The 21962-nt window shown below is 45.2% G+C and overlaps 1 protein-coding gene and 1 pseudogene across 1 annotated transcript in view; both read right to left on the bottom strand.

The window, feature by feature from the left end:
• Positions 1-21351, bottom strand: part of CD247 (CD247 molecule) — a 77710-nt gene extending 56359 nt beyond the window's left edge. Inside the window, exon 1 of the mRNA XM_022560045.2 lies at positions 21217-21351. Coding sequence (XP_022415753.2) covers positions 21217-21274 — 58 coding nt within the window. The 5' untranslated portion in view covers positions 21275-21351. The remainder of the gene's footprint in view (positions 1-21216) is intronic.
• Positions 459-21209, bottom strand: LOC149750528 (V-type proton ATPase subunit e 1 pseudogene; annotated as a pseudogene).
• Positions 21352-21962: the final 611 nt, after the last annotated feature.

Below are 21962 nucleotides of genomic sequence, written 5' to 3'. Positions count from 1 at the left end.
CACCCCGCTGCATGCCACTGCTCCAGGCCACAGATATACCTACAACCTGTCCACACGTTAACTTCCTGGGAGAAGAACTTGGATTTGGATCCAGAAGAATGAAATTCAATTTCCAGCTCTACCAATATAACTAATCTTGAGCAAATCACTTATCTTTTTTAAGCTTTAGCTTAAAGAGAGCCCCCACCAATAAAAGGGGGCTAACCTATACATTTCAAAGGGATATGAATTTTTCATTGAAGTAATTTACATTAAAGCACTTGGCAAAACTATAAAGTGTGATCGAAGCACTCACAAGATGACGATCACACACACAGAGGGCTTCTCCTCCATGGGGCATGTGGGTTTTCTTTATTAGATTTTTCCACATTATCACTGCCTATGTAAGTTTCTCCTGGGTGATATTCTATTTCTTATGCTGCACTGGAGAAATACTCATTATATCATGAAAGGGAAACTGAATTCAACTTATTTTACTCATGTCCCAAAGGAGATTACTGCTTCTGAGAAGACAATACATCCTTTACAATGAGAAGGCTTAGGATCAGGCAGACAACGTTTATGATGTAGCTTTCCATTTTCCTGATGATGAGATCTTGACATCACCCAATGCTTTCTTTTCTTTTTTTCTTTTCTCCATAGAAAGCAGAAAAATAATTTATTCCAAAAGAGGGCAGAAATAAGAAATTCAACATGAAAATATGCTTTGGTATAGTTCTGGTGGGACAGATTTTCCCTCTGAACATGTTCTCCTACTGACTGCCCCACTGGAGTCTTATCGTCATGTAACAGTTTTTAAACACGTCGCCGATTCTCATATTGTAAGCAGGCAGGAGCCATCTTCAGATCCACAGTTCCCAAGGAGAGAGTAATGTTATTTCTCAGAAGAACAGCACTTTCTATCTCGGAAGATTACATAAACATTTTATAGAGGCAGCACAGTTGAGATTCAATAGGCACATCATTCATCAAAGTGTAAAACAGGTGAGAGGAAAAAGTACTGCTTTGTAGAATAAATATTCAAATGTTGTGTGAACGTTTAAGGCAGCTGACGGCCAAAGTGGGTGACTCAAGGAAGGTGGTCTGGGTATGGAGGTGATTTTGCATCTAGACGAGTTTTCTTTGTGATCTCAATGACTGAGCACTGGAGAGCAGGTCTTCTTCCTCAAGGCCAGTGATGCTTGATGTACCAGATGGTTTTGTTTTTCAACTGTGGTCCAAAGAGAGAGTTGATTTGGGCCAGAATTGCAATCAGTCAAAAGAGACAGCAGCAAACTGAACAGGTCATCAACATGGTGATGATAACTCCCCGGTTGGGGCCCTTAGGGATGAACCAGGGCACCAGGAAGCCAACGAAGCCCCAGAACACAATCATCACGATGAGAGGCACGGTGCAGCCGGTATATGCCATGGTTGCTGCGAGAGGTGCCAGCCCCTGCCCCGCCGCCTCACTTTGGTCCCACCGGAAGTCCCAATGCTTTCTTGTCCTACAATAATTCTTACCACTTTGAGCCAGACTCTTACTGCTCTATAATTCTCATCTGTTTTTTGTCTTTCCTTAACTTAACAGGATGCTGGATTTTTACTTTCAAAATCAACACAATTTCAAGGGTTAAAGAAGGCTGAAAATAGAATATGCCATCCTTTTATTATAACCTGAATTTAAGATTAGAGAGGTGGCCTGTACACGTACGTGTGTTATTATTTAACTTTTATCTGATGATCATCTCGAAGCACGGGTAGCAATTCTAACACACATGATTTCTCATAACTGCCCCCGACCCCTTGCCTGTAAAGGCTTGTTATACAGAGCAGAATTATTATGAGGACAATTAAGCTGTGTGTTGTGATGTGCTGTGAGTTCCTGAGAATAGAAACTCCTGTGACTAAACTCTCCATGAACAGAGCGAATCAGAGAATAATAACAAGTGCATTTATCACTCAGGCCAGCCAAATCACATTGGGGTTTCCATTTCTCTTTAGTGAGAGAGCTATCGACCTTGAAGATACTCCCCCGGCAAATGTAGGCCATTTTTTGTTTTAAGCTCACACCTGTGCTATCTGCTCACTGGAGCCAACCACCCACTCCAGCTGGGCAGCTGCCTAAGGAGGGCACCTCAGGTGTCTCCCTGGTACTATGGGCTGGGATCAGGCGAGATGGGCAGACACTTACTGACAGGGCCTCCTTTCAGACGCAGAGCTGGAAAACCAGGCATACGAAGTAGTGGAGGTAGATTTGGACTCAAGCATCTGACTTCTGATCCCATTGTTCTTAACCAGGGGTGGCAAAATATGGCCTACGACCCAAATCTGGGTAGCTGCCTGCTTGTAAACAAAGTTTTTTGGAACATCGCCATGCTTTCTTTTTTTTTTTCCAGCCCCTGCTGGATCAATTCCATCCAACCCCATTACCACACGTCAGTGGGTGGGCCCTGAGCAACTGCAAATGGTGCTGGCAGGAGGCGCAGGCTGCAGGTGGCTTCATGGCTGTCCCTGTGCCCCAGGAAGAGAGCCTGAGGCAGGTCTGTCTTAAAGCCTATGGGGAAACATGTGGTCAGGAGCGCCCTAATCGCCCAGAGAGAGATTCAGACCTGGTCTCAGCATCCCACACCATAGCCCCCTCCTCTGATGGCACCTCTTCCTGCAGTCGTATTCATGGTGGAGCTCAGCACAGTGAGGACCCTGGGAATGGCAGGCATCAAACCTAGGCGGCACCACTCACTAACGACAGTCCTGAGACTAGTCTCTTAGAGCTTTGGTTTTCTCACCCATAAAATGGAGCACTGCTGCCGAGTACCTCATGGGGCTGTCATAAGACTGAATGGGCTGTGTGGTGGGACCTTATATGGAAACACCGGGTGCAGGCAGGCACGCGATCAACATCGTTAGAGATGGAAGTTGAAGGTAAATGGAAAGTTGGCAACAAGGGAAAGAATCTGAAATAAATGAAGACTGTTCTGCTTCAGGATGTGGTCCCTTTCTCCTAAATCAGCTGAGCAAGAAGGACTCCTTGCTGACGATGTGAACCTCACTGAGTGGCCGTCTCTCACAAAGGAGGGGGCCATTTTCCAGCAGTAGAATAAAAGCTGTGCTGCTTCTAGTCAACACTCTCCTCTCACAACCGCCCACACCCACAGCCCAGAGATCCCTGAGGTGCTGGTTGCTAGCAAGAAGAGAAAAGGAATCCTAGAAATTACTTTCTTTGCCATGAATATCCTTTTTTTTTTTTTTTTTTTTGCGGTACGCGGGCCTCTCACTGTTGTGGCCTCTCCCGTTGCGGAGCACAGGCTCCGGACGCACAGGCTCAGTGGCCATGGCTCACGGGCCCAGCCGCTCCGTGGCATGTGGGATCTTCCCGGACCTGTGTCCCCTGCATCGACAGGCGGACTATCAACCACTGCACCACCAGGGAAGCCCTGAATATCCTTTTAATACATTTTCTTGTCCCTTTCCTACCTCCTAATTCTCTCTCTCTCTCTCTCTCTCTCTCTCTCTCTCTCTCACACACACACACACACACACACACACACACACACACACAACACACACACAATCTTCTTGCAACAGCAGAGAAAATCAAGGTCATCCCTAGTCCTGGTCTACATACCTGTGTTTGTAAACAAGCATGTCTCGCTAGAGTCAAAATTTATTCTTAACTAAAACACACTCACAAGGCCTTTCCTTGCAGTCAGGGCCTCATCCAGTTTCTCAAATGCTCATGGACTGCAGAAAGCTACAGAGAAATGGCCAATTCCTTGTGACTCTTGCCAAGAAGAACATGTTTGAAGCATTTCTTGACTCAGAACTGAACTGGAACCACCCTGCCTCACAGCTGGGGCCCCCGGCAGCTGTTACCTGGAAACACAAATTCATCTGTTCTTCCTTCACCAGCCAAGGAGACCACACAGAAGGCAGGAGGTGCCAGCCACAGCTGCCACCCTAGCCCTTCCTCCTGTCAGGGTCCCTCTGCCATCCAGACCACTGCTATGTGGAGTCGAGATGGAGCTTGGGAAAGGAGGGTCTGGAGCAGGTAGAAGAACTGTCTCAAAATCCAGAACAAGCCCTGCCTCTTGAATTACCATTCAGATTCATTTCGAGATTGCAGAATGTGCTGGCAATGTTTTTCTAAAGGGCAACCCCGGTGCTCCTGAGATGGGAATCACCCTCCTCTCTGACATGTTTATTCCATCTTCCGGAGGGAGGGAGGGGACCAAGTTGGCTCAGCAACCCCACAGTCTGCATCTACACCAGTCACTTCAGCAGGAGCTTGACAGTCAACCAGGCTGGAAACGAACACCTATGCCTTGAGCTAAAAGTGTCTTTCCCTTAGAGATACCTAATGGCAAAGACCTCGGTGCATTTAACATGTCTCTTTCCCTTCCTCATTGAGCCACATCATGGAGAATGACAATCAGTGTTCAAAACAAATAAATCGAGCCATCATAGAAACAACTCTTCCAGATAGTCTTAGGAGAGGTTGAGAAGTATCTTCTTGTATTTAGGTAAGAAATTAAAATGATGACTCAAATCATAATTACAGCAAGGGACTTGTTACATGGTGCTTGGGAAGTTTCACAATCTCTCTATACCCCTGAGGTACCGTTTTCAAAAGGGTGTCTTAGTTTGGGTTCTTCCAGAAGCAGACCCTGAGACAAAGATTGGAATACAGGTACTTTATTTGGGAGATGTTCCAAGGAAGCATCGGTAGGTGTTATGGACTGAACTGTGCCCTGTAAAAGACTGTTCAAGTCCTAAACCCCTCCCCCTACCCAGTACCTGTGAATGTGATCTTATTTGGAAATAAGGTGTTGGCAGATGCTCAAGTTAAGATGAGGTCACTGGAGTGGGCTCTAATCCTATAGGACTGTGTCCTTATAAAAAGGGGATGTTTGGACACAAAGACAGACTGGGTCATGTGGAGATGGAGACAGAGATCAGGGTGATGCATCTACAAGCCAAGGAGTGCCAAAAATTGCCAGGAAACAGCGAGAAGCTAGGGGAGAGGCGTGGAACAGAGTCTCTCTCAGAAGGAACCAACTCCGCTAACACACTGATTTTGGACTTCTACCCTCCAGAACTGTGAGAGAATCAATATTTGCTTTTTAAGCCAACCAGTTTGTGGTACTTGGTTACAGCAGCCCTAGGAAATGGATATTGCAAATACGTATGGGAGTCTGGCAGGAACAGGAAGGAACTCAATAAAGGAAGCCTTATTGGCTAGCTATCCCTGTTAACAACAGGGCTTCATCATGCTGGCAAATTCGAGGACACAACATGGAACAGGGAGTGCAGAGTTACCACACGTGACGGCAAAGCCTTTTGGGTCAGAATTCAGTCACTGGCTGAGGGCTGCTCCAGCAGGGCATTAATTCTCCTGCACTGGCAGCCTGTAGGTGCACAGGGTGGAGCAGACTCCAGGGCCAGAGCTAGGCCTCGGGCCAAGAGGTGCAGATGGCAACAGCTGGAAGGCAGGCCAGGTGCTGAGGGGGAGGCCAATGCGGTATGAACAGGCACCACCCACTACAAAGGACGTGCTAAACTTTCCTCTGCTGTTGGGAGTTTCTGCTGCAGAATTTAATACATAGGTTATGTAAGAAGAGTAAAGTATCATTGGCCCCTCTTTTCATTGGAACAATCCTGCCAATCAGTGCCCCAAAATGTCCCCCCGATCATTTGCCTGTCCTGATTGCCATGGAGGTGTGAGTAGGGCACGAGAGCTGCTCAAAAGGGACGGAGCTTCTAAGCCCTTACCTGGGCATTTGCACTCATGCTGCTGTCATGCCTTTGATATATACTTCCCTTTCCTGGGGTGTCTTCCTCTCCTCTGCTTTGCATTAAGTCCTACCCACTCAAATCCTTTGACCCCAAAGTGCATCCCTTTACTCCTCCAGCCTAGCTTTCTGATAGCCCTCACATTTTGAACCACTCAATATAGTCCTCCATTGAGCTTTTCTTGATCTGTATTCTGTAGGCCATTTTATAGGGGTTCCCTGAAAAAATAAATGCCAAATGGGGTCAAATCAATTAGCACAGCACTGCATGCTGTATCTGCCTCTCTTCCTCCTGGGGATGTATGTGTAAGGCACATTTGCAGAGAGAAGGTTCTGACAAGTCCTGCAGTGAAACAACAACAAACAAAACCTTCCTTAAGTTCGCTCAGACTAGCGTTTCCAATACTCCTGTCCCCTCTTTCTGTGGTACAGCATTCCTATCTTGCAGAACACAGTTTGGGAGACAATCCCTTTGTTATAAACTTCAGTGAACAAGGCCTTTAGGAGTCAGCTCCTTTAGATGAGGAAGGTTGGTTCATGTGAGCAGCTGGTCCCAGGGAGGCAAGTCAGTACTGGGCCTGGAGTGGGGATGGGCTACGTGTCTCAGTCCCAAGGGCCATGAGTGGAAGGTGCCCTCAGGCTCTCAACCCAGAACCATCCTGAGGGTGGGGAATGAGTTTCCAGGGATGGGCAGGGGACTACTAAGAACCCTAGCTGGTGTTTCCTGATTTCCTGAGGTAGGACATCCTGTTCCTAACACCAGATCTGCCCTTTTCCAACTTTTTGTGGCAAACAAACCTCAACTCCTCCCTCTAAGTTTATGACAAACGTAGGCTCTTATCCCGCACCCAGAGGCAATGTGGTTCACAGTGGGGGCCAGGTTGACTGGGGCCAAAGTCCAGCTCTGCTAGCTTTGCACCCCTGGGCCTCAGCTCCCCACCTGCATAATGAGGACACCAATAAAAGTCCCACAGGATTAGCTGACCTAATGCATGTAAACAACACAGAAAACAAGCTCCTCTCAACAAGTGTTAACTGTTACTGCAGCTCATATCACTTTACCAGACTATTCGGATACATCTATCAGCCCTCGAAACTGTGAGGTCTCCAAGCACAGCAACTGGGATTTATCACGGTGCAGCACCGACGTGTAATAGTACTTCCTCAGAAAATACATTTAGGATGAATTAAGGCACGGCTATGCTCTGCATTTTATTTCTACCTCTGATAAAATTTCTGACAAGGAAATGTATCGTTAAAACATACCCTCTTGGGCTTCCCTGGTGGCACAGTGGTTGAGAGTCCGCCTCCCAATGCAGGGGACACGGGTTCGTGACCCGGTCCTGGAGGATCCCGCATGCTGCGGAGCGGCCAGGCCCGTGAGCCATGGCCGCTGAGTCTGCGCGTCCAGAGCATGTGCTCCGCAACAGGAGAGGCCCGCATACCGCAAAAAAAAAAAAGAAAAAAGAAAAAACCATACCCTCTTCACTCATAGAAAGATTACCTGATTTTTCTCTCACTGGTTTTAGTCTTCTTTCTCCAGCTAGATTAACCTAACAGATGCCCTGTCATGAATAGAGGTGAGTTTGGCTGCCCGGGCATTGGATCAGTGGGTCACTGTCCTTGTGGTCACCATGGCCCCGGGGCAGTCACAGCAGAGATGTTTAAGATGCCATTGATTTATCTGCACAAAGAGGTAATTTTTCTTTTTTTTTTTTTGCGGTACACGGGCCTCTCACTGTTGTGGCCTCTCCCGTTGCGGAGCACAGGCTCCAGACGCGCAGGCTCAGCGGCCATGGCTCACGGGCCCAGCCGCTCCACGGCACGTGGGATCCTCGCAGACCGGGGCACAAACCTGTGTGCCCTGCATCGGCAGGTGGACTCTCAACCACTCTGCCACCACAGAAGCCCCAAAGAGGTAATTTATCTGTCTCTCTTAATCATGAATGGGGTGCCAGGCAGAGAGGTGAGACACCCAGGTAGAGCTGCATCACAGAAAGCTCTTAAAAGGAAATTCTTCCAAATCCAAGGGGTCAATCCTGCTCACCCCAGGGAGGTGGTCCATTGGTGAACAACTGTCAGGAAAATCTGGGCACATCCCTCCTTAAGAAAATTAAACGTGTCTGTCTATGCTATGATAATCCAATAAGTGAAAATTCACACTCATGAAAATAGCTAAATTAGAAAATGAACGCTTGCATTACTAAATGATTCAATAACACTCTCCTAAGTATATTTTAAGTGTTGTTATAATATTCTCTTCCACAAAACTTTCCAAGGGCCTCATCTAGCACGGGAAGGTCCCCTTGTATGTGGCTGATATTTTCTTTTTTAAAAAGCAGTTTTGTTGAGGCATAATTTACATACATAAGGCATTTTCTGAACCTATATGTACTAATAATATATGGAATTTGGGTCACTTGTTCATTCATTAAACTTTTATTTTATACCAATAAAAAGCACTCTGGCTGTGTGTGTGTGTGTGTGTGTGTGTGTGTGTGTGTGTTTAGCTTTCTTTTTGCCTGTCTACTGTCTGCCTTGCTCCTGACAGGATTCTGGGAGGAGTGCTGACTTTATTTTCTCCCAGAGGCTGCAGGAGAGTAGGTCCTGTGAACCAAGGCCCTCAAGACAGCCCGCTGTCTTGTAGGTGGGCAGGTCAGGGCCTGTGGCATTAACGGGCAAAAAACTTAAGAACAATGGGAACTTGATCAAATGAGGCTCCCCTGCAGCATCAACTGTCCCTATCCGGGGTTTCCTCACGGCAGGGATGACCCAGTGCTTTTTTGCACCTCCTGAAATAGTTGAAGGCTGTCTCCCTGCTCATGGAAGTGGCCAGTCTGCCACCGTCAGGGCCTCATGGCTAGGATGAACTAACATGGTCCAGCCAGCCGCAGCCCTCTTGCAGTTGCCATTCCAATGTGAGGCCTCGTTCCACACACCTGAGACCCAAGTGCCCAGCTCAGGAAACACCATTCCTTTACAACAGGGCAGCCTGGCGGCCCAGAGGAACAATAGCTGGAGCGAGAATCAAAAGTCCTGGGTTCAAGAGCTGACTCTGCTACATGACATTTGGCTGATTTATTGATCTCTTGGACCACCATTTCTTCCCTGGTAAAATCCAGAAGTGAAACTTGAAGGTATCTATCCTTTCCAGCTCATATATTCCGTGATTCTTTCACACCAGGGCAAGGTCACAGAACATCTTTGGGTCACAGAAAATCTTTCCCAAGAGGCTCCGTCTACTGTTCTTATCACTGAAAGTACAACTCACTGACAGCATCCCCCATGCCCACCTCTGCTAATCACGATATTACCACAGGCCCCTTCTGATTACGAAGTAGTTACACTACATGAGAGGTGCATTCCTGATGATTCTGCAAAATTCAAGTTAATTTCCCACAGGAATAAATACAAAATCAGAGTCACATTATTGCAAAGAGTGCACATAAATTGAGACCTTATTAAGTTTTTGGATTGTATTAGTTTGAATTTACGTAATTCAAAACCCCATTACATGTGATTTGTATATTCCCTTGGAAAGGATTTTTTAAAAACCTTCAGGGAAAAGGAATGAAGGTGATGGGAGAGAAAGATAATGTCATAGGGTCAAACTTGGAGAAAGACCATGGGTTTGAAGGAACTCTACGCGGAAAGCATCCAGGACGATAGAGAGGACTCCCTAGAGAGGACCCAGTGGCACAATGCCTGCTTCCTTGGGTGATCATGCTGCACTGAATCTGAGATGATTAGCCAGTTTTGAGGTTAGATTTCTTTCTTTTTTAAGTTGAAATTACTCCAGGCTTGAATGCTGCTGCAAAATATTCCACTCCAAATTTTTAACTCCCGTAGCAGCCAAATCCTCTGTTTATCCCTTGGCACAGAGGAGCCATTTTGTGCTCTTCAAAATGGCTGACAGGAATTTTCTGAGGAAGCTATGGTCTGAAACCAACCAGCAATTAGATCAGCTTTGAGTCTGAGGCTTTCTGTTTACAGCCATAGCTAGAAACAAACAGATGTGTTTTTTCCAAACTAAAGAAATCAAGAAATTGTCATGAATATAAAAAACTGCTCTCCAAACCTTCCCTTTCACATCCTCCCCACTGGCCATTTTGGATTGCAAGAGTTTGTGATTATAACTTTATTCACAATCCGTTTTTGGTTTCCAAGTACCTCCCTCTCCAAGATGAAATTACAAAGCTTTGAAAATTAGAGGCACCCTTCCCCTCACCCCAGAGAGCTATTCCTGACGAGATACTCTGTTGAAATGGAAGGAATTGCTTTATAGCGGCCTCCCTTGTGGAATTATGGATGGGAACATTTAACAATACAGCATTTGCAATGGGCAGGTGAGAGCTGGCCAAGTTTTTAAAGGGGATTTCACAGGCCAGGTCAGCAGGGAGATGGATGGGTGAGCTGCGGTGGATACAATTATTTGACTTTCTGAGCTGTTCTTTTGAAGCCTCTACACTTAATAGAAAGAAAAATAATAAGCCTCTTTGCCAACCTTTTGTAGCTCAATCTTTATTGTTCCCACTGAAATCCAAAGAAAACAGACAAGATTCATTTTGTCCAGAAAGCATTTGTGTATTTTATATAGGTCTGGGTTTTGAAGCATTGATAGTGAAGTGGGAGAAAAGACAAAGATTTCTCTCTAATCTGAAGAAATCAAAGGGGGGAATTTCTGAAGCTCTCTAGCCTAGTTCAAAATAGTCTTGGTTGGTATCTCCTGACATACGCCTCCTTTGCTACTAAACTCAGCATGGAAATTAGCACAGGCTCACAAAACGATGAAAATTAGACCAGACCATAAAGAAGCAAGCCTGTAGGGAAATTAAGACTTTTTCATAAAACCTGAGAACATGACCTACAGAACTAGGGAAGCTTTCTTTCACCTGTGGGCTCTCAATCACTCAACATCCATCTCCAAGACACTGGCCTCATCAGTGCACTGGTTGGGCCAACCATCTGCAGAGTTGTTTGTTTTCCTTGGGGCACAAGAGGAGTGCTTGGTAAATATTTACTCATTGATAAGTCAAGTGGTTTACCAGATGACTTGTTTTATTTTTGTCTAAGTTAAAAATTCCTTAATTTTTATTCCTGGTACCACTATCACAATTTATAAGACAATATACCTGATGTAAGGAAATGAAAAAGACAAATCTACAAGACATGAAAGACCTTAGGAATGTACATCTAATTGACACTACATTGCAGTAATCAACAGCTACACTTTTTGCAAGTTGTGGCTACGACAGTCCTGAACAAGAAGTTTTCCTGTTTAAGCTGCAATAACTTTTCTGACCACAGATGCTTGTTCCTTCTGTAGCACATTTTTACAGTTCCTCTAATGCACTTGGGATGACTGCCTCACAGCAACCTGCAGCTTTCCTGACGACTCCTCACCCTCTCCTGCTAAGAACTTCAACCCTTTTCTGCTGAGTTTTTAGAACCTTCTGATTCCATGTCCACCCCTCCACTACCAGATCCATAACCACCAACACAGGGACTGCTCAAGCTTCTTTCACCAAAACTGCCCCCCTTCATGGGCCCATAATTTGATTACTGTTGTTCACTATAATTTCCAAAATCATTATAGTATCCTCCACTACCATAGTTACCACAACCAAAATGTCCTCCTTCATTATAATCATGATATCCTCTGCCACCGCTAGCATTTCTACCACCTTGGTTTGCATATCCTGGTCCACCACCACGTTAGCCTCCTCTAAGGCTATAACCAGGACCATCACAATAGTTGCCACCATCACCTCCAGATCCATGATATCCACCGTCATCCCGCTGCCACCACCTACCTCCACAACCACAGGCTCCTCTTCAGCCAACGTGTCCTCCATGACCCATAAAGTTGCCACATCCACCTCCACCTCTTTGCAATCCCACAGACCACATTTCTTGCTTAGAAAAGGTCTTTTTCACTTCACAGTTATGCCCCTTGAGAGTGTGGTGTTTCTGAACAACAGTTTTAGCAACTGTATCATGATCACCAAAAATCACAAAAGCAGATTTTCTCTTTTCTTCCACTCTGCCTGTCTTCCATAACGTCTATGATTTCAATCTTGCTATACTTTTCAAAGTAGTCTTTCGAATTAAATTCTTCTGTATCTTCTTTAATACCACCAAGAACAATTTTCTTCACTGTTAGATGGACTCTACAGAAGCCTCTCTAGAAAGAGCTCTCTTTGGCTTCACCACACACACATCAGCCTCGTGTGGTCCAGCACACATTGCCACATCCACTCGTGCGACTACAAGAGTAGGTCACAAAACCAAAGGCCCTGGGATGTTTGGTTTGGGGGTCTCTCATCACCACACAGTCTGTGAGTGTGCCCCACTTCTCAAAATGTTCAGCACTCGGACCACCAATGAACAGTTTTCTCAGTTGCGCTGGTTCCTTTGGATAGTGGCCATGGTGCAAAGATATGTATAATTCTAAGTACTTTAGCAAGAACAGCAGATCAAGAAGTATTTTAAAGGAGCAAACTTTTTTTTTTTAATTCATATTTTCAACTGGGTGTTGCGAAGAAAAGAAAGGACACAGAATTAAATTCTCGTCGCCTTAGAAAGGTCTGTAAGGCCTAAAAATGTGCCATTTGCACCATTTTCTGCCAGGCACCTCCTCCCTTTTCCTTCCAGTTCCACGCTCTCTTTCCCAACAGAGGAGCAAGGAGGCCCTTGTGGGCAAATGTGCCATTCAGATGGTTGGAATAACCAGATATTAAAAATAACTATCAGTCTGGTGATACCAGCTCTCGACAGCCAGAGTAGGTCACCACAAGCCACCTTATTGAATTGCTTATCTATTCTGAGGGCAGGAAGAAAGAAAAGCATCAAATGTATTTTGACTCTTGTAGTCAAAATTCAGAGGATGGCCACGGTGGGAGGAACAGGTGAGAATTTGGGGAGCTGGTGACATTTTCTGCTGACGGGTACATGTTCCTGAAACTCTGTGTGCTGGGCCCCCACTCTGAGAAGTGCTCACCGTAGGGAACTATTTGTGTTGGGTTTTTAACCTTGAGTTATGAGAACAACAATTTTCCACCTTCCTTTGTCACCTCAACGTTGGTAACAATGTCAACAGTGGGTCTGGGAGATCCCCAGGTATCTGGACTTCGTTATAAGGGGAAGACAGGGTTTCCACAGGTCAGGGTGGGAGTAGGGTAGGCATTCTAAGTAGAGGGAACTGGGAGGAAGGTGGAAAGAAAGAAAGACAGCAGGCTTACTTGGGAGATGGCAGAGTTCTGAGGGCAGTTGGGAGACCTGAGACGTCTCTGCCTCTGTGAAGGAGCTGCTCCCACCTCTCCATGATCCTAGAGATTCTAGCTTGGACAAAAGTTTTCTTGACTCCCTTCTGCACAGAATGCCTGGAATGGGCTCAGTGAAATCTCAGCCCTGCCATTCTCCTGCCTAGCTCGCCAGTTCTAAGCTCAAGCAATGTTTGCCCTTCCTTCTACAGAGCTGTCCTGCTGCCACCATCCTCCTCTTAAATGTACACATTATACACAGAAAGCCACTCACTGGTGCACACAGAAAGACTTACCTGCAGACTCAAGGCACGTCCATCTGCATACAAACAGGTGCACACACAATGCACCCACACGCTGGGACACACTGGAACACGTGCACAAACACACAGCCTCACACACACCTTCACATGCACACTGGGGCACAGGCATCTGTACCCCCAGCAGAGCACACAGGTAAACACACACCAGCACATGTGCGTGCCACACCCGCGCCGAGCTATAACCCACAGGACGGGGCCTGGGCACAGGCTGGTCCCACGCTGCAGCCCCCGTTCAGCAGCCTTCTCCTGGGAGCACGCTGCTCTGGCCAGTCAGCCTCCCACAGCTTCAGATCAAAAGCCCCCGCCCCAATCCCAGGCTGTCTCTTCTACTCTGCCTGTAATACTTCCTCCCTCCAAGCCTCCACTGCCACTCCCAGCCTGCATGAGGAAAAGGCAGTCCTAACTCAGGGCCGACATTCACATGATGGCTTCGAGCCAGTGCAACATCTCATGCTGGGGACCTGGTGAAATGAAGGAACACACAGCTGACTTTCTAGTATCTACAGCGCCAGAGAGAAGTGGTGATTTGTTTAATCCTAAATAGTCGTGTTGGTTTGTGCTCTGAGCCATCTTCCCCAACTCCAGGGTTTGGCAAAGGCAATGCACCTAGAACCCAGCAGCCCTGCAAATAGCTGGAGAACCCCTCAGAGACTTCTCCTTTCCCAGCCCTCCTCCCAGTCAGCTTGGGGAGCGGCCCCACTAAGAGCCACCGATATTCACAATCTGGCAATTTAATGCTTCTGCCCTGAGCATCAGATTTCTTATCTTGGTTTGCTTTGCTCCAGTCAACAGCAAAAGGGTTTGCACTCCCTGAGCTCAGCCCAGGCAGATGCAAGTGGACTCAAGGCTAAAATATGACATAAGAAATTAAGAACTGAGGGCTTTCCTGGTGGCGCAGTGGCTAAGAATCCGCCTGCCAATGCAGGGGACACGGGTTCGAGCCCTGGTCCGGGAAGATCCCACATGCTGCAGAGCAACTAAGCCCGTGTGCCACAACTACTGAGCCTGTGCTTTAGAGCCCACGAGCCACAACTACTGAAGCCCACACACCTAGAGCCCGTGCTCCGCAACAAGAGAACACAACGAAGAGTAGCCGCTGCGTGCCACAACTAGAGAAAGCCCGTGTGCAGCAACGAAGACCCAACGCAGCCAAAAGTAAATAAATAAATAAATAAAATTTATGAAAAACAAAAAAGAAATTAAGAATTGATTATAGATATTTGTCATTTAAAGGTAATTCTCCCACACCTTGAGGATTTATATTAAAAAAATCTCAACCCAGCATCTGTGTGTAATAGTGTGCTATTCTTTCAGAAAACCTCACCCCACAAAACCTTACACACTGTATGAGGTTACATTCTTACCAAACAGATTGGTTAACGGCTACTATTTAGGACAAGTCTTCTCAAATATGATTTAATTTACACATTTGAGTTCCACCTATGCATAACGTGGTTGGCGGGAGAGAGGACAGGGGGGCGGTACCTGCACGCACAGAAAGGGGCCGGTCCCTCTCAAGAAAAGCTCCAAAATAGGTATATTTTATTAAGAGCAAAACAGAAAATATGGATTTTACCAATTGGGGAGAAAATGATTTCAGAACTGTAATAATAGGCCAGAGAAAAATGCAATTCTATATTAACAACCAAATACTTCATACTCAGCAGAAAAACATATTTAAATGAGAATATTCAGCATCAAAACAATTATTTCTTCAGAAATTGAGAGGAAAATCATAATACGTGCTTACTAAGGGGAAATACCTTCAAAAATCTGCTTCAGAATTCAGTCATCTGATGTATAATACTGCAAATTGACAGCAGGCCTGGTAGACAGGCTGCATAGAACATTCGAGAGCACATACCTTGAACAAGGGATCAGAGAAACCATGTTCGGAGCCTGGTTCTACTCTGAGGCGAGTCACCAAACCTCTGAACCTCATTTTCTTTGTTTATAAAAAGAGAATCTTAAAATCAATACTTTTTCTGCTACTTGCCATTGGATGGTTATGAATGAAGGTGCTGGAAAGCATTTTGTAAATATAAAGGGACGACTGTACTAACAGAACAGTGGTCTGGACCAGCGAGGATCCTGCCTGTCCTTGTTTGAATGCTTTCTATTTATTTTTTTCCCCTTGAGCCTGCAAATTAGTTGCTGAGTAGCACAAATCATAACAGGCAACCAAAGCGGACAGTGGAAGCTTCTAACATTTCCACCACTGCAGTTTAGCTGCTTCAGACCTCAATTTGCTTTCTCTTCAAGTCAGTGCTCACCAACAAAGTCCTTGTGTGGCCATAAATCTGCATCCGACGCACAAGCATAAGGGACAAGGCAGAAAATGTTAGAATCTGTCCTTGGATTTTTCGCAACAGAGGCTCCCACTGGAGAGTTAAAAATATTGTGGTAAGGGGGAAGTCCGGATTTTTTTTTTTAAGTTTTAAGTTTATTGTTTATTTGGAGCTTCAGGGAAGAATGAAGTTTAGGTTCCTAATTCTATGAGCCAATACCAGTGGGGTGGGAGGCTAGGTAACTTAAACGTTCTTGAAAACTTGGTAATTATAAGACCATACGCAATTCATTTCACAGATGCGAAAACTAAAGAGATTCCTGCCCAAGTTTACTGCAATTTAGTGACAAGGGAAGACAAAGAAAGCATGTTAGTACCAGGGTTTCCACTTTCTTCCACTGGGAAAATGATATCCTTTATTTTGTAGGTTGGGAAACTGAGGCACACATGATAATGACTACTGCTTTTCGAGCACCTCTGGTGTGTAGGCACTTCCGAGCAGTATCTCCACTCCACCGTGCTCTGCATGAGGTAGACATGGTTACCGCCATCTCACAGAGGAAGAAGCGGGCTCCGAAGGTAGGCAACTGGCCACAGATCAGGACTTGTATCCAGATCTTTCTGGTTCCACGGTCTCCTCTCTCCCTCCACCCTATTGCCTGCTCCAGAAAAGACAAGAAACACTTGCAGATGGTCAGAGAGTTAGGGAAAAAACTCTCTTTCCTTGACAGAAAAACTGTTTAGACTTCAACAGAAGTCTAAAGTATCCTGTGAAATGTTCCTTTACTTTAACCTATTACTTTAATTGTCAGCCCTGGAGAAATTAGCCCAAGGAAGTAATTCAAAAGAAATTTTAAAAGCTACAGATGTAAAGATTTTCTTGCAGCATTAGCTATAATAACAAAAATTAGAGACAGCCCAAATGTCCAACAATAATGAAATAGTAAAGAAAATACGATGCATAAACTATGGACATTTACATAGCGATTAGAAACAATCATGAAGGCTAAGTATCAAAAAAGATGTTCAGAATAAAATATTAAGGAAAAAAAGCACTTGAAATTGTTTTTGTAATAACAACTATATAAAGATATTTAAACACATAAAAATACTGGAATGGAATATTTTTTAAATTTATAACTTCCTCTGATTTTATGATATTTTGGGTAAAATACCTCAAATTAAGAGAGAGAAAAAAAATGATAGCTAGTTGGGATATTTACTTAGTAACTTAGACCAATTTGGACTATAATGATTAGATATCCTGCTTTTCTTTTTTTTCTTTCTATATTTTGAAGCAGTTGGGCAATTGAATGCGATTTATGCTATAATCCACAAACTCTTATTTTTCTCCTTGGTGCCTTTCATTAGTTTATTAATTCATTAGTTAATCGCCAACGGTGGTAGCCTTCTTTATTTTCTGCTTTTCCCTAGTGTTAAAGCCACGTCAGAAAAATGAGCATCTTTCTTTGTCTAATTTTCAAGATATAGTGTTAGATGAATCATATGAAATTATCATTTTTGTAGGTCCCAAATAAATGAATATAGGAAATTTCATACAGTCCAACCAGAAAATTTTAACAACGGTAGGATTTTGTCTGAAACTGTCCTTGTAAATCATTTTGAATCCATCTGTTTACTCAAACTGCCCTGTCCCCTCCACCAGCTTACTTTCTGTGTTTTTTTAAAGTACTTTGTTTAATGCTAAGTTCTCTAGAAGAAAGGTCCAAATAATGCCACTCCAATATACAACCCCCCTCCATAAACCATTAAAGTGAATTTAATCACATGGAAAGGTCTAGATTTCTTTCATTCACCCACCTTTCAGTTCACTCAACAAATATTTACTGTGCGCGATCTCTGCTCCAGGCACTATGCTAAGTGCTAGGACACATCCCTGAGCAAGACTGAAGCGTCTTTTCCCTCAGAAAACATAGACTGTGTTTGAGACTGGAAGGAATGGCTATGTATGTGCAGTGACTAAACTGACTGTTTCGTTTCAATTAACAGATCAAATGACTAGTTTGATTATTTTTTAACCAAATGGACTTTATGTTTGCTCAAATTGATTAAATCTACCGTCGCTTTAATGTTAATAAGAACTAGCCCTGGCCCAAGCAGAGAAGAAATTTATTTTGAACTATCGTTGCTATTTATTTAATCAGTTAGCTGACCCATAGGTAAATAAGGCTCAGGAGAAAAAGGATTACAGAGTGTGTGTTTGGACAACTCTAAAGCAAGACAGTTCCCTAACGGTGCCTGAATGCTTGAAAATAAAACAAGATACAGTGCCCAGGGATTCTTCAAAGTAAAAGTGTATATCCAGTTAAAAATTAAATCTAATTTTTTAAAGACAAAGGCAAAAATAAAAAGAATTTTAAAATAAATTCAGCAGTGGTCATTCACTTAAACAAGAGTTGCCCAGCACCGTTTCTGGGGGATGTTTTGCCACAGCAAATGTGTAAACAGGCCAGCAAATCTAAGAACCACCAAGGTAGAAAATGAAGTAGGTCATCTGGATGAGCAGAGCCAGATGACCAGAGGTCAAAATAAACCATTGGTGAAAACGCCATCGATGAAAAACTTTTCCTGGCATCACACAAAAGCTTCCCTCAAGCCCAGCTTCAAGCAGTTTAAGCAAAGGTCTGGTTTTGAGGAGTGTTCATTTAAATACCCTGGTCACTGTGCATCCACCACACCAACCATTTGGCTGCAAATTCTGGATGGCCACCTTGGCCAGTGATGACCAGGGGGACTGTGCTCTAATTTGCTCCCCCTAACTACTTATATGTATTGTCAGTCATGTTTTCACTCTGGGGGAATATCCCTTACAGAATAAGTGTCTCAAAAAAATAGAAATGGTAGCTGTAATGCTCATCCTATGACCCAGCAAAGTTTTGATGCTTGTTCACAATTGGGCCCACCGCTGGGAGGGACCACTGCTATGTTCCTGAGCTGTTACAGCTTCGCTCAGAAACCAAAAGAAGGATGAGCTGCATTTCAACAGATGGAGGAAATGCCCAGTGCTGCTTTACAACACAATCAAGAGCAAATTAAGAATCCTAAACATGGGTTTCCATTTCCTGTCCCTGGATAATGAGAACAAGAAAACAGGCCAGGATGTAATAATTAATACAACTTTCACGTATTGACTGTTTAGTACATATCAGGCACATAACATTTACTTCTCACTTTCACAGCTCTGCAATGAAGGTTATTCTTACTTTAGAGGTGAGAAAACTGAGGCCCAGAGAGGTTAAGTAACTTGCCTAAGGTTGCACAGCTGGGAAATTGGCAGCAATGTGACTGGCCTGACTCTTCCCACCACACCTAGGAGCACGCATTTCCTGAGACTTTGTGTCAAAGCTGCATTTCCTTACAAAGGAAGGACCAAGGTCACACTGACCACTGTGAGGCAGGGAGTTAGAGGCACTGAGGAGTCGAGGGCTCTGCAGGCAGAAGTCTGCCCATGCCATTAGACACGCCATCTTAATCTCTTCCAGCCTCGGCTGACCGTCTTGGCAGACTCACCCAGGGAGACCTCCTCAGGTAGATGGACTGGGTCGTTATTTGCCGTGATCTTAATGATCTGGGCATTTGCAAGAAAATGCAAATGGAAAAGTCTTAGTAAAAAGAAGATGCTTTAAAAGGGTTCGGGGATGAGTAACTTAACTGAGCAAGAAAAGAGGGAAGACCTCAACTCGAATTCCATCAGTCAGCAGCCTCTCTTCCAAAGGAAATCATAAAGTGTGTCTTCTCAGCCAACACGGGTGCCATTCGTGGCCCTCAGTGTTAAAGGCCTCTCTAAACCTCCCCAGCCTTCCCTCAACAGGGCTAGGACACTTTGGAAAACTTTTGTCCAGGAACCTTATCTAAAAATAGCTGAAATTTCAATCTCCACACCAGCAAAGCAAGTGGCATTGAAAGATGAATCTAAGGCTTTTCTTTCTGTACACACCTTGTGGAAATGGGGCATGGCCCCCATCTTGTCTTCTGGGTGGGGTTTTGTTTACCACTCCTGGCAGCCACCAGCACCCAAGCAGCTTTTATTTTCTCTTCTAATTCCATTGCCCCAGCCTTGGCCCCAAGACCCAACACAAATAGACCCCTGAGGAAACTTCACATGGTAGAATTATCTACCAAGTGCCGTGCCCCAAACCTGAAGCCCAAGGTCTGAATCTACCGCTGTCAGCGGTTCCCTCTGAAGTCACTGAATTCACAGGCCGTTTTGACGTCTTGGGTCCTCTTGTGTCCTGCACACGAGGATGGGCTGCTCTGGGCTCACCCTGGTGTTCTTACCTATGGCACCGCGTGACTCATACCCAAGAAGGCTTTTCTGAGAAGAGAGCTGTGATCTTACAGAAAACCCCGCAATTTCTTAGTCCTTGAAACCCCCGAGGTGCTAGGCGGCAGCTGTGCCACGTTCCCTGGCAGGAACAAAAGTGCCAATGAAAAAAAAAAAAAAAAAAAGTGCCAATGGCCTTTCCTGCCCTCCCACCCTTGTCGCCAAACTCCCTCCCACACCGAGGTGAGCTGTCAAGTGGAGGAAGGACATTGGTTTGTGACCACTCTCCTGGTTTCTTTAGATTCAAATACAGCTTGTCCCATATTTTGTAAAAAATGCCAGGACGCCAATGCCCAGAGGCAGTCCATTTTGTCTTCTTTCCACTTCTTATTATCTGAGCTAGAAAACACGGTAAGGGTAAAAGGATTCTAGAAAAGCCGGACTCTAAGGGCTGGAATGAAGTGAGGAGTAGGTTCTCTTGTTGGTTGGTTGTTCCTCGTGGTGGCTACTTAACAAGTCACATCCTCTCATCTGTCCCCTACATTCTGTCAGCATCTCTGGCTTTATGGCCTCAGACGAGGCGGTGGGTTAGTCACTGAGCCTGGATGGGTGTGTCATCAGGCAGCCCTTGGCTGTAGGGTACAGAGGCGGCCAAGTCAGAGCTAAGCCTAGACACAGACCCTGAAGAAGGCCACTTCCCTCCTTCATTAACCCAGTCAGTCTCTGGCCCATCAAGGTGTTTCAGGTCAGCCAGGGCCACAGCCATGACCCTCTCTAACCAACAACAAATGCAATGTTCTTTGTTGGCGAAGGAAGAAGGAAAGGGGCTGAGTGACGGAGCCAGCAAGGGGGTGAAAGAATACATAAAGACTAGAAAAGTGGCTCAGCATGAAACATGGCCTGGCTGACATTTTCTGGTCCCTCCCGGCTTCTGTTAAATACTCCCTCTCTTCTTGTCCACATGGGGCCTGCCTCAGTTTCTCCTCATCCTTTCCCCACCACAGACTTTTCTCTCTCTTTTTATCACTGGAAAAATCCATACTTTGCACAGGTGTGTTTTCGAGCAGCTGGCTCTGAGCTGATGCCCAGCTTGGCCTTAATGAGGCAGATGCCTGCATCAAGCCGGACCCTCCCCTCTCAGCTGCTCATTGATTTGGGGAGGGCAGGATTTAAAGGAGACACTGGCGCCTCACCAGCCCTCGGCTATCTCCCTCCACCCCCGACACATACGCACAAAGGGTTCCAAAAAGTTCCTTGCCATCGATACATACGATACATCCGGCCTTACCTGTAATTGGGAAGTGTGCCTGCAGGGTGGCCACCGTAACAAGCGCCATCCACTTCATCTTGTCCTTCCCCAGGATGGTGCCTGGGGGCAGAGGCCGAGGCAGCCGTGACTGGAAGAAGAAGAGAAAAGCAGTCTCTTTGGCTGCAGCCTCCTCAGGAAGTGGAGGACGATGGGGCCTTTGAGAAGGCACCTGCCAGCAGGGCCAGGAAACTCATACTCCTCCTTTCGGTTCACAGGCAGGAAGCTCTGGAGGTTTGAGGGTTTGGGGGGGGGGTGTATGTGCACACATGTAGGCGAGTGTGTGTCTGTCTGAATTTTTGCTTTTTTTCTCACTTAACCGTTGTTTTATTTTCCTTTTTTCCTAATTTTTGTCTAATTTTTGTCTAACTCCTATCTTGATTGGTGAAGTCAATCCCTAGGCAACTACAAGTTCCCAGTGCATGTAAGAACATTCGCCTCTTTCCTAGATTCATGTATTTTATGGCGGTTGGTAAGATGACAGAGCTCTGGATTCAGAGTCAGGCGAAATGGAGAGACAGAATACTTGGGCCATAGTGCCATCTCTGCTACCTACCTGCTGTGCAGCCTTGAGTAAGTCACTCAGCATCTCTAGACCTCAGCGTCCTTACCTATAAAGCAAAGTGTTGGAGTAGATCTGTGGTTGCAGATCTGAACTTGGCCTGAATTTGGACCATAGAAAATACTATAGCTCACGTAATACTTCAAACACTCTTGTTGTCAGCATC

This window comes from Delphinapterus leucas, chromosome 1 (genome assembly GCF_059928025.1).
Source record: "Delphinapterus leucas isolate spDelLeu-1000000601 "Yukka" chromosome 1, BTC_Dleu_Yukka2, whole genome shotgun sequence".
In the NCBI taxonomy this organism is placed as follows: domain Eukaryota; kingdom Metazoa; phylum Chordata; class Mammalia; order Artiodactyla; family Monodontidae; genus Delphinapterus; species Delphinapterus leucas.
The sequence above is the reverse complement of the archived record's forward strand: the minus strand, read 5'-3'. Positions and strand labels throughout refer to the sequence as shown.